General features: G+C 58.3%; 1 protein-coding gene across 1 annotated transcript; it reads left to right on the forward strand.

Moving 5' to 3' along the window:
• Nucleotides 1-450: 450 nt before the first annotated feature.
• LOC128073757 (maestro heat-like repeat-containing protein family member 2B) lies at nucleotides 451-10,479 on the forward strand. The gene is made up of 28 exons (XM_052668941.1): nucleotides 451-630; nucleotides 770-892; nucleotides 1,028-1,193; nucleotides 1,348-1,446; nucleotides 1,569-1,720; nucleotides 2,069-2,212; nucleotides 2,741-2,833; nucleotides 3,118-3,187; nucleotides 3,303-3,416; nucleotides 3,519-3,592; nucleotides 3,925-4,044; nucleotides 4,192-4,299; nucleotides 4,489-4,648; nucleotides 4,777-4,817; nucleotides 4,994-5,135; nucleotides 5,713-5,765; nucleotides 6,107-6,214; nucleotides 6,492-6,611; nucleotides 6,783-6,905; nucleotides 7,040-7,195; nucleotides 7,417-7,539; nucleotides 7,834-7,913; nucleotides 8,321-8,456; nucleotides 8,572-8,664; nucleotides 9,054-9,149; nucleotides 9,323-9,446; nucleotides 9,649-9,758; nucleotides 10,228-10,479. The coding sequence occupies exons 1-28, from the start codon at nucleotides 451-453 to the stop codon at nucleotides 10,477-10,479; spliced, it is 3,360 nt and encodes a 1,119-aa protein (XP_052524901.1).
• Nucleotides 10,480-11,090: the final 611 nt, after the last annotated feature.

Genomic DNA, 11,090 nt, shown 5'->3' on the forward strand with positions numbered 1-11,090 from the left:
CAGGGTTGCCCTGGGGACCTGACCCGGGGCGCGTCATCCATTCTCTGTGAGGTGACACTGCAGTGTGGTGTCACAGTGGCTGCGTCATACACCCTTGTGGAGCGGTGGGAGCGGTGGCTCAGTCCGCTTGTGGGACCCGCAGGAAGTGGAACCAGAGAGAGCTTTGTGTCTATCTGGAGGCATCCTGCTATCATGGAGAGGCTGAGAGCCCTTCGAGGTGAGTCCCTCCACCTCTCTGGACACCATGATGCTGTCCGAGCACACGTGTGCTTCCAATGTCTGTTTAGGACGTGCCAGCAGCACTGTCCTTGCTCTGCCGAGTGCAGCTGCTCACCGTGGTTTCCCCAGCACCCCAGCAAGGGGAAAGCTCCCTCCCCTGCCCCCACCAACCACACGCAGCCCAGCCTCGAGCTGTGGAGCTGGAGGAGCGTTCCTCCCACAGCTGGCCGGATGCTAGGCCCTGGCTCCAAGCAACACCTGCAGCAGCTGCTCTGCTCTTTCCTTCCAGGTCTCTTTGCTTGTGTGGGCTGCATGCCCAGGCGTACGCGTCGCAGGGAGAGAAGCAGGGTGTCAAGCCCTGTCCCTACCTGCGCCGCGACCTTACTGCTTCAGCGCCTGCAAGATCAGGAGGTGAGCTGGGGACATCCAACCACCAACCCTTGTCCTCCTGGCCCAGGGCCACGGTCCCGTGGGTGCCAGGCCCGGCAGCACATCCACAGAGCGATGGGTGGCAGCGGGCAAAGCGAGCGTGACTGGTCCTTGTCCCCAGGGTGACCGAGCGCAGGCGTACTGTGAGCTGGAGAGCGCCCTGTGCCAAGACAGCAGCCGCCCGCCGTGCGGAGTGGTGAACCGGCTGCTGGCAGAGGTGTCCCGGGACCTGACGGCAGCCCAGGTGAGGGCTCACTCCCAAAGGCAAAGGGAATCGCCTGCCCACGCTGGTGTTCTGCTGGCGGATGGTGGTGGCTTAGCTCTTCCAAGGGCCTCAGGCAGTCTCCCGGGCCGCGTGTCACCAGTGACTCTCTTCCAGGGCGTGACCAGCAATGTCAAGACAGCTGCCAGCAATGTCCTGGTGGCTCTGGCTCGGACGCACTTCACCTTGGTGATGGCTGAGCTCCAGAGCCACCTGAAGGCCACGGGGGACATGTCCAAGGAGTTTGTGCTCATCACCCTGAGCAACCTCTTCAGCACCTATGGTAGAGTACCCTCAACCTCCTGACATCTATAACAGCCGGGAAAGGGGTCTCTGCCCTCTGAGTGTGATCTGCACTGAGCTGGGGGCTGCAGGGCTGCTGTCCACCTACCTTGCTGCCAGGACTCTGACTGTGGCCCTCTCCTTCCTCTCTGCAGCTCCACAGTGCATCCCCTTTGTGTGGCTGATGCTGGCAGGCCTGCGCAGTGTGGTGGGCCAGGTGAAGAGTGGCCAGATCCTGCGCATCGCTTGTGCTGGTAAGTGCCGGCCCCAGAGCAGCCCTGCTGCAGACTCTCACAGACTCCGTTTTCTCTCACTCTCTTAAAAAAAAAATAAAAAAAAATAACAATTTATTTTATTTATTATTTTGTTTTTTCAGTTTTGAAACAGTGGCTGGATGGAGTCAAGAATTACTTGTCCTCAGGAATGCAATGCCCCTGGCCTGCCATGGAGAAAGAGCAGATCTATGAAAACCTTCATGAGCTGCTCTTCTCTGTGGTGTGGAACTGGCAAGACTGCCAGGAGGAAAAGGTGAGCACTGCTGCATTCCCAGCCCAGGATGGCAGCAGGGGCACCCATGTCGGCAGCTCTGTCTGTGCCCAGTGGGCTGAGAGCTGAGGGGTGATGAGAGGGAGTGGGCTGGCTCTGCAAAGGGCCCTGAAGTGGCTCTGTGCCAGGGAGCAGCTGCATGTCACAGCACTGTGGCAGGAAGAGCTGGGGATGAGGGTATGGGGAAAAGCTGCCTGCCCTCCAGAGCTGGGCAGGCAGATCTCCTGCTGGGCGTGGGGGTGTGGGGAAGGGGAAGGGAAAGGGAAAGCCCTCTGCGTAGGAAGGGCAGACCTTCAGTCTTTGATGCCGGGCCTCTGCCATCCTCTCCAGGACAAACAGGCCGTCCTTGGGGCTGTGGCTGCCATGTTGGAGGTTCTCCTGCAAGAGGAGCAGCACCAAGAGCACGTCTGGGAGCAGCTCCTCTGGCTCGTTCACCCGTGTCAGGAGATCCAAGACACCTGCAGGGTGGCCAAGGTGAGTTGTTGTGCAGGGCTCAGGGTAGACGTGGGGCCCGTGCAAATGCCATGAGGGGTCAGGGGGATGCAGGGAGGAGGTGGGGAGCCCTTGGAGAAAGAAGGAATGGGTGTTCAAGGGAGCTCTGAGGCTTCCTGAGCTCTTCAGTCAGAGAAGGAACAACCCAGACAGGAGCCAGGAGGGAACCAAGAATCACTGGGGCTCATCTCCTGGGGATGGGAAGCTTCACCATCGCTGTGGGGCTCTGAGTGCCTGAGTAGCTCTATGCTAACAACTGGGGGGACCACATCCAGTTGCATCTGATGGGGGAGAAGTGGGCTGCTGGGTGGGAAATGCCTGCAAATGATGTCCAAACACGGCTCGATTGAGAGCAGAGAGACTCTCTTGGTGCCGCTGGGAGGTGGGGGATAAACAAGAAGGCCTGTGCAGGAGCTTCTCCCTGCAGAGAAACAATTGGGAAACAGTTTCTCCACTCGCAAGTGGCTAGGTGTGGCTTCATCCCTTTCTTCCTCTCCTGCTTTCTTGCAGAGCCTCACTATCTTCCTGGAGGCCTTAGGGGGCATTGAGTCTGTAATCCCAGGGGACAAGTTTCTGGACGTCATCAGTGCCGTGTTTTACCAGGTAAGGGGAGCCTATCCTTGCGTCTGCAGCAGTTTCCCTCTTGGCTAAGTCTCAGGAGGACTGCAAAGCTCTGACCCCTGAATAAGGCAGCTCAGCCTTAGCTCCTGCATGCTCAAGGCTGTTCCAGAGCCACGCATGTACTCTCGGGGATGCTGTGGGGTGGGCTAGGTTTTGTCTGCCTGTCCTCTTCCCGAGAGTGCCCAGGGAGACGAGAGCGGGCAGCACAGTGTCTTTTCCGTCCTCAGTGCTGATGTGATTGTATCAAATGGACCTTGTTCCCACAGCTCTATGACGACAGCAAGCAGCACAGCGAGGCTGATCGTGCGCAGCTGACCCACTGCATCATGCTGCAGGGTAAGGAGAGGAGCTTTGGCGATGCTTGGCGCTGCCCTGGCCAAAACCTCTCTCACAAAGCTCAGGAATGGGCGTGAGGTTCTTGCTAACGTAGCGTGGGATTTCCTCCCTGCAGCCCGGATCTGCCCAGAGGAAACCATCCTGTTTCTGCAGTCGCAGCTGGGCGATGACTGGGAGCCTGGATGCGTGGCAGCCCTGGGTCTGCTGGGTGCTCTGGCTCGCTCTGATGGTCAGTACCACGGGTTGGTCAGTACCACGCCTTGGGACTTCCAGGGCTCCCTTCTGCCATCCGCGTTGTGGCTCCGCTCATGCTTCTGTGCATCTCTTGCAGAGCCCATGATGACGGAGATGCTGCCCCAGGTCGTCGAGGCTGTGCAGCGTCTGTGCAGCGACCCCAGCATCCGGGTGAGCTGGTTTGGGAAAAGAAAGCGCTGTCGGGGTGGTGATGCTGCTGCCAGCACGGGCAGGGCTGGGGTGACTAGAGAGGTGCTGGGGCATTGACCAGACAGTCATGATGGCTCCTGTGGGGAGAGCAGGCAGAGTGGAGCGGGCCGGTCCCTGTGCTGTGCATGGAAAGTGCACAGCCTGGTGTGAAGGCCTGGCCCTCACCTCAGTAGCTAAAGCCTCTCCACTGCTCTTGGTGTCTCTGCTCATGCCCAAAGGGCTGCCCCGATGAGCAGGTGGCTTCCCTTTGCCTTCTGACCAGGAAAATCACACCCATAATTGACCCCTTGCAGGTGAGGACGGCTATTCTGTATTTCATCAAGGATCTGCTCAGTTCGAACACACGGAGCTGCTCAGCCTGGGATGTGGTGGGGCACATCTTCAGGGAGTTCAGCCGCGCCACAGGAAGAAGGGTAAGGGCAGTGGGCAGCATCTCCTTTTGGAAGACCCGTGCTGCTCAGAGGCTGGTATACAGAAGCATCGCTGGGGCCACACCTGAGCCTCCTGAGAGGCTCCTGAGAACTGAGCATAACCAGTGTTTCAACACCATTGTTGTGCAGGCAACCGGAAACCTTTCTGCCCGGGAAGCCCAGGAAGAAGCAGCTCTCCAGGAGCTGTGCATGGACATCCTGGGATCACTGGACGTCTCTGTGAGAGGGATGTCCAAAGTGAGTCACGCTCTGCCCTGCTGCTGCTCCCTGCCCTTGCACCACGTGTTCCTCGTCCCATTCCAAGACCCCAGGTCTCTCCTCCAATGTGCTCTGAAGCACACAGGACTCAGGGAAATTCACAGAGTCCTCTTCATCTCTGAGCAGAGGGAGGAATGCTGACCTGCTCAAGTGCCTTGTTCCCTACAGCTCCTGTGGCCGCGGCTGCTGTTGTTTGTGGTGCCAGCGCAGTACACAGGCATGCTGATCCCAGTCTCCCGCTGTGTCTGTGCACTGGCTGAGAGAGAGGAGCTGACAGGACGGCGCATAGAACATCTGGATCCCCATTTTGTCAGCTCCATGTTTCAAGGTAGGAGCAAAAACTCCCCCAGTGAGCTCTGCTGACCTGTGGTAGCACCCAGAAGGGACAGCGGAGGTGCGTGTGGCTGGGCACGCAGTGTCTTGGAGTCTTACTCAGCACTTTTTTTCTCTTTGCAGGCCCACTGCTGACGCCCCAGACACTGCTGGCACGGCTGCTGGTGAGTAGATGCTCCAGAGGCCGGTTCTACGAGCAGCCAGGAGGAAGTGGTGTGGCCATGGGCAAAGCTGTTGGCTGCTCCTTGCCTGCCAGAGCAGAGCCGAGCTGCTTCCATCCTGGGGGGAAGCAGCTGCTCTTGCTGCAGAAGTGACCCTGCTTTTTCTTGCTCTCGCTCAGGTGGTGGCAGGCAGCCCTGTTGCAGGCAGCAAACTCCAAGCTGCTGCCTTACTGCTGATGAAAAACCTCCACAGCAGGTTCCACAGAGCTGTGGGGGCCATGTGGGCTACTGAAATCCCCCTGCTGCTGCAGTGTCTTGAAGGTAAAGCACTGGAGGGGAAGAAGAGGCAGACGAAGGGAAGGGAAGGGAAGGGAAGGGAAGGGAAGGGGAAGGGGAAGGGGAAGGGGAAGGGGAAGGGAAGGGAAGGGAAGGGAAGGGAAGGGAAGGGAAGGGAAGGGGAAGGGGAAGGGAAGGGGAAGGGAAGGGAAGGGAAGGGAAGGGAAGGGAAGGGAAGGGAAGGGAAGGGAAGGGAAGGGGGGGAGTGAAAATGCAGCTCTGTAGCATGGCAGAGGGGAAGCACTGCCTGCAGCCCAATTCTTGCTCTGCTGCTGCTCCCATTCCTGGGAGTCAGCACTGAGGCCCAGGGACCTATCCCACCAGAGATCTGCCCATTCCAAGACATGGATGGGCCCTTCACATCCCCTCAGACAGCAGCCTTGGAGCACTTAGTTCCGTGTTCCTGTGGAGGCAGTGTTTGTGGGGAGGGACAGGTCATTGTGGAGGGGGTGCAGGTCCCAGCTTGGCAGTGTCAGGCGCCCAGGCCAGGCCAGGTTTGCAGCAACTCTTCTTCTGTGCCTTGATCCCAAGTAAGGGTCTTTTTCTTCCTGTTGTTGTGCAGGGAGAAATGAGAGCTTCCCGGACACTGCCGAGTTTGAGCGCCGCCTGCTAAAGGTACAGCATTGCCGGGAGGCGCGGTGCAGGGAAGTGCTTGCCTGCCCCAAGTAGCCCCGCTCCCACATGAGCCGCTGTGAGACAGGAGCAGCCTCTCAAGCGCTGCGGAGCGGAGCGGAGCGGCCGCACGCCTTTATGGCGCTGCTTCTTCCGCTCTGTCCCAAGCCCAGGGGGGTCTTAGGAGAAGAGCAGCAGGCGGCTTTAATGGAGGGAGGGAATGCTGGGGGAGCTGGGAGAGGCACTGTTCTTCCAGGCACCTCTCCCCAGAGGGCTGCAGCAACTTGGGAGTGAGGGAAGAGGCAAAGGGCAAGGGAACATTGTCTTCTCTTGTTCTCCAACAGTTCCTGAAGGCGTCGCTGGACACAATAGAGGAGAAGGCATGGATCGAGGCCCTGAGCTGTGAGCTGAGCCAGCGGCTGAGCAGCTCTGCCAGCAGCTCTGCAGAAAAGGTGAGTTCCCCCCGGCTCTACCCAGCGGTGCAGCTGCAGGTGTCCAGCTGGGGCTGGGGCTGCGGCTGGTGCTCTGCCCACGCGGGATGCTGATGCTGCTTCCCCAGTCTGTGCCCCCCAGAGGGCCTTTCCCTGCGATCTGCCCGGGGATGGCTAAAGCTCAGCCCCGCAGCTGCTCTCAGCAACCGCCAGGGAGCTTGGGTCCTTCCCACCTGGCCCTCCACCAGCAGGTTAAGCTGCTGCCACATCTCAGCTTCTTCCTTCCCTTCCCATGCAGTCATTCCTGTACAAGGCTCTGGGCACGGTGCTGGGATCCTGTAAGGGAGTCCTCCATGTCCAGGAGAAGCTGCTACAGCACCTGGAGGAGGCAAATGCAGAGGAGCCATGTGAGGCCCAGGTGAGCTCTCCTCTCCTCCAGCTCCTGTGAGCATCCCCGCTCTGGCCCTGGGGCAGAGGCCTTCTCTTGGCCCTGCTCCGGGCCTTTCAACCTCCGCACTGCTGCTGTTTTGCTCAGGAGAGGACCTGTAGATTCAGGCCTGTGCCAACTGCCCCTTGTTCTTTTGTGCAGGGAATCATCTCTCTTCTCAGCCATGCTGCTGAGAGTAACTTCCACGCAGTCCTGGCCACGCTCACCATGTTTGCGTCCAGGCTGTGCAAAAGCCGCAATGGCAGGATTTCCAGGCGCAAGAAGGTAAAGCGTTACGGGTTTCCATCTTGGCATTCTTCTGCCTTATTTTCCCTGCAACTCCTGCCTTGGGAGCCCAGGTGCATCGCGGGGCACTGGGGGCCGTTAGCGAGTGTCTCAAGGCATTTCTTCCCACACAGATGGAGCTAGACAGCATGAGAGCTCATGCCACACGCAGCGCTCTCATGCTCGCCCACGGCAGCGTGGCACTGCGTGCCTCCAAAGAACAGCTGCTCGCCCACCTGGAGGGAGGCATCGTGGGCAACATCCTGATGCTCTACAGCTGCAGCTGCCGGGTGAGAGCTCAAAGCGTGCCAGGGTGTCAGAGCGCCCCGCTGCAGCCCCTCCACACGGGCGGATGCTGAGATGGGCCTTCCCTTTCCAAAGGTCCCTCGGGGAACTGTTTGTGCCCAGATAAAGATCCAAGCCCTTCCCTTAGTGTTGTCCCCACGTGTGTCCCTTGCAGCCCTTGTCCCTTCCCTCAGTTCAAAGAATGTTCTTCTCTCTTGCTCCTCAGGACTTGCAGAACAACCTCGCGCTGGTGCAGAGCATCACCGACTGCAGCTCTGCCTACCAAGCTGTGGGTGATTCTGCAAGCTTTAACCCCTCCCTGAAGGGAAAGCTTCTGGAAATCCTGATGGTGAGTGCCTAGGGACAGGGCTGTCTGCAGAGGAGTTCTGGGCTGCGCCACAAGGCTCGCTTCCCTAGGGGCATGCAGGTGTCCAGCAGCCACCCGTCTCCAGCTGGTGGGGACTTTGGGTGCTGGCAGGCAGCGGCTGGGCAGCAGGCTAGGTGCACCAGCTGCTGCATCCTGCAGCGCTTCCATGGGAAAGTGATGGGCTGGTGTGTGGCAGTTGCGCCTGTCTCGGGGCCGGGTGGAACAGCTCTTGTGTGCCCCTTTCCCACTTTGACACTGTCTCTCTGGGACTTGCAGGACCTGATGAAGAAGTATTACTCGGGCATCCCTGTCTCCCCAGTGCCTCTCAAGGTGGTTCTGGCCCTGGAGCAGTTGAGGTAAGGGCTGAGGTTGCAAGTCAGGATGGTGATCCCCATTTTGGGTAGCTCCTGAGGGCCTGGAGGGGCCAGGGGGGGAGGAGCCACATCTACAGCAGGAGAGACGGCTGGGCTGTTGTGCCCAGCAAAGCTGAGGTTCTGCGCAGGGAGAAAGGCCCTGGTGCTCCTGTGCCCTGGCAGGAAAGAGAGGGAGAGCTGGGATCTCCTTCCCTCCAGAGCGGGAGGTGGTTCACTGCTGCCGGGGAGGAGGTGGGCACTGCTGGAACTGAAGGCAGTCCTCAGCAGCATGAGCTGGGTGGGGGTATTGGCTTTGTAGCTGTCAATTAGGAGCAACTCAGATGTTGTCTGAACCAGTCTGGAGAGGTAAAGACCCTTTCTGATTTCTCTTCCTGTTTTCCTCCTCTCAGCAAGCTGAAGCCCTCTTCTGAAAGCAAGGACCTGCGTGAGATGTTGGTCCTGTGCTGCAAAAACATCGTGACACACCCTTCAGCAGAGATGATGCTGAAGATCAGGAAGTCACAGCAAGCAGCACAGTACCTGCAGGTAACCTGCCGTAACTTTCCCAGCCACCTCTCGGTCAAACCCTACCTCAGCACACACAACCTCTGCTCTGGCAGCAGCCGTGATGCTACACGTCACTCCCCTCTTCTGCTTTCAGCTTCAGCAGACCTCACTGAAAGCTCTGGGCCGGCTTATGGCAGTCCTGCTCGAGACAGAGCCCAGCGGCGGCTTCTTCCAGAACATAGTGCATGTGAGTATGCGTGGGGCAAGGGAGAAAGCATGGTGCCTGTCAATAGCGGGGGCAGAGATCTGGGGACTGAGAGGAGGATCAGAGGGGGAGAAATCTCCTGCTGACGTGCCAGCTCCCTGCGAGCTCAGAAATGGGCAGAGAAATGGGCCCTGCAGGGGGAAAGCAGGAGCCAGCCCCTGGCAGGCCACAGCCAAGGAAAAGCTCCTGGGTTGGGAGGCAGGAGTGACTGCAGAGAGCGGGGCGGCAGTGCCGGTGCTCAGTGAGGCTGGAGGCCACATGGAGCAACAGGGCAGGCCTTGAGGGAAAGTGCTGGGAAAGGAGGGACAGGGAGAGAGGTGGCAGGAAGGGAAAGAAAAGACATCCTCAGTGAGACAGATGCTCTACCCCAGGTCCTGCAGAAATCGATGGTCTCAAGCAACGTGTGGGAGCGTAAGAGGGCCCTGCAGACCTGCTCCCAGCTGCTGGCTGTTTGTGAAGAGCTTCAAGTGAGTAAAGAGCCCCACTGCATGCCTCCTGCTCCCTCCCCAGCGCCCCTGAGCTGGAGGGCGAGCTCTGCCCAGCTGTGCATGCTGTGTCATGGCATGGGAAGGCACAGATGGGAGAAGCTGGGGAGAGCTGGGGCCGTCTACAGCTTTGTTCCTGCCTCTCACCCCTGCAGAGAAGAGATGCCTGTGAACACTTTGGCTCCTTGGTGGGATTGCTGGCGCCTCTGACTTGTGACCCCATGCCCGCATCCCGCCAGCTGGCTGTCACCTGTCTGAGCTCCCTTCTGCGAATCCAAGGTGAGTAGAGCAGGCGCGCTCCAGCCCTCTGCCCTCCTCTGTAGCACTACCAGAGCCCCACGGGCTGGGCCCTCTTGACGGGAGGGAGAGGCACCGTGCACAGCTCTCTTCTTGTCCCCACCCTGTCCTCTGTCTTTCCCCCGTGGAAAGCAGTTTCATTTCCAGAAACATGACTTCTCTTTTCTCCCTGTGCTCTTTCCAGCCAAAGCGACCAACACAGACATCGAGACGGGTGACATCGGGAGCCTGTGCGAGGGGCTGCATGCCTGCAGCATCGCCTCTCAGCTCCAGACCACATCCAAAATGGCCATGGTACGTGGACCCAAGAAGGGGTAGTGGGATCTCTGTGTGTAGGCTTCTGCACGACCCTGTGCTGCTCGCAGCCTCTGACACTGTTTCCAAAACGAGCTGTTACCCTGAGTCCTCTTTTCCCAGTGCAAGTAGCAGGAGGCTCTGAGCTATGTCTGGCCTTCAGGCACCCAGTGCAAGGAGCTGACTCCATGATGTGCGTTTGTGTGTGTGAGTGCACTTGCATGCATGTGTGACTGTGGCTGCTGGGAGGTAGGTTTTGCATGGAAGCAAACACCATGGGTGCAGAAGCTGAGAGGAGGCTCAATCGCCTCCCATATAAACAGCAGGGTACAGACAGCAGGAGCGCTGTGATTGCCGCCTGAATGAGCGGCACGCCGCTGAGCTAAGAATGCCCTCAAGACTGCTTTGTGTTCTGAAGAGCTGTCGCAGAGCAATGATGGGATCTCTCACGCTTCTCATTTCTTTGCAGATTGTGTGCAGAAACTTCCCCATCGAACGCACTGTTGACTTCATGACTGCCATCAAGGAGACGATCCGGAAAGCCAACGGAGTGCGCGTGCGTGCTGCTGGGAAGTGGATGACCACCTTCCTGCAGATGCACAGGAAGGACATCTGCTGGAACGTAAGAGACTTTCTTTCATGTGTCTTGGACTTTTGCTGGCTGTTGCATTATGACTTGTGCCATTTGCCCCTTGTGCTCAGGGCATGGAGACCAGGGTAGCTGGCATGAAATTCAGGCTTAGGACCTTGGCAGCATGTCAAGGGAGCAGGCGCTGCTCATGCGCTGAATGTCCATGGTTAGGCCCTGCAGAGTCCAGGATGCAGCAAGTCATTCTTTCTCCCCTTCTTCTCTCAGGTGCCTCCGATCCTCTACATCCTGCGCAGCATCACCTCGTTTGCGCAGCAGAGCACGTTCCTGCCCTTCCTGTGCCAGGCGGTGGTCATCCTCACCCGCTGTCACACTGAGGCCGTGATGCACAACTTCTCCCGGCCGCTTGGGCCAACGGACAGGTACTGGCACTCCCGCCTTTGCTGTTGGTGCAGAGGGATGTAGGGAGGAGGCAGCTTTTCTTTTTTTGTGAATAGTCTCAAGTTGCGACTCTACTTTTTCTAGTGAGACATGGAGGAGAATAAGAGAATTTTGTCTTCAGCGATGGAGCCAATAGAAAAAAGAAGAAAGGATAAGAAAGGAAGGGAGGAGAGGAAAGGAGCAGGGAAGGAAAAAGGGAATGAAAAGGCAAATTTGAAAGGAGAAGAGGAGAAAAGGAGAAAAGAAGAGAAGAGAACGAGAAAACAGAAGATGAGCTTAAAAATTGTATTATTTATTATAAA

Source organism: Tympanuchus pallidicinctus, unplaced genomic scaffold (genome assembly GCF_026119805.1).
Source record: "Tympanuchus pallidicinctus isolate F22 unplaced genomic scaffold, pur_lepc_1.0 scaffold8, whole genome shotgun sequence".
NCBI classification, from domain to species: Eukaryota; Metazoa; Chordata; class Aves; order Galliformes; family Phasianidae; genus Tympanuchus; species Tympanuchus pallidicinctus.

Bases quoted from the DNA above. Each gene is read 5' to 3' on its own strand.
- LOC128073757 (XM_052668941.1), top strand. From the start codon at position 451: ATGCTAGGCCCTGGCTCCAAGCAACACCTGCAGCAGCTGCTCTGCTCT. The intron at 3,417-3,518 runs GTCAGTACCACG...CATCTCTTGCAG, and splicing joins TGCTCTGGCTCGCTCTGATG to AGCCCATGATGACGGAGATG. The intron at 7,196-7,416 runs GTGAGAGCTCAA...CTTGCTCCTCAG, and splicing joins TCTACAGCTGCAGCTGCCGG to GACTTGCAGAACAACCTCGC.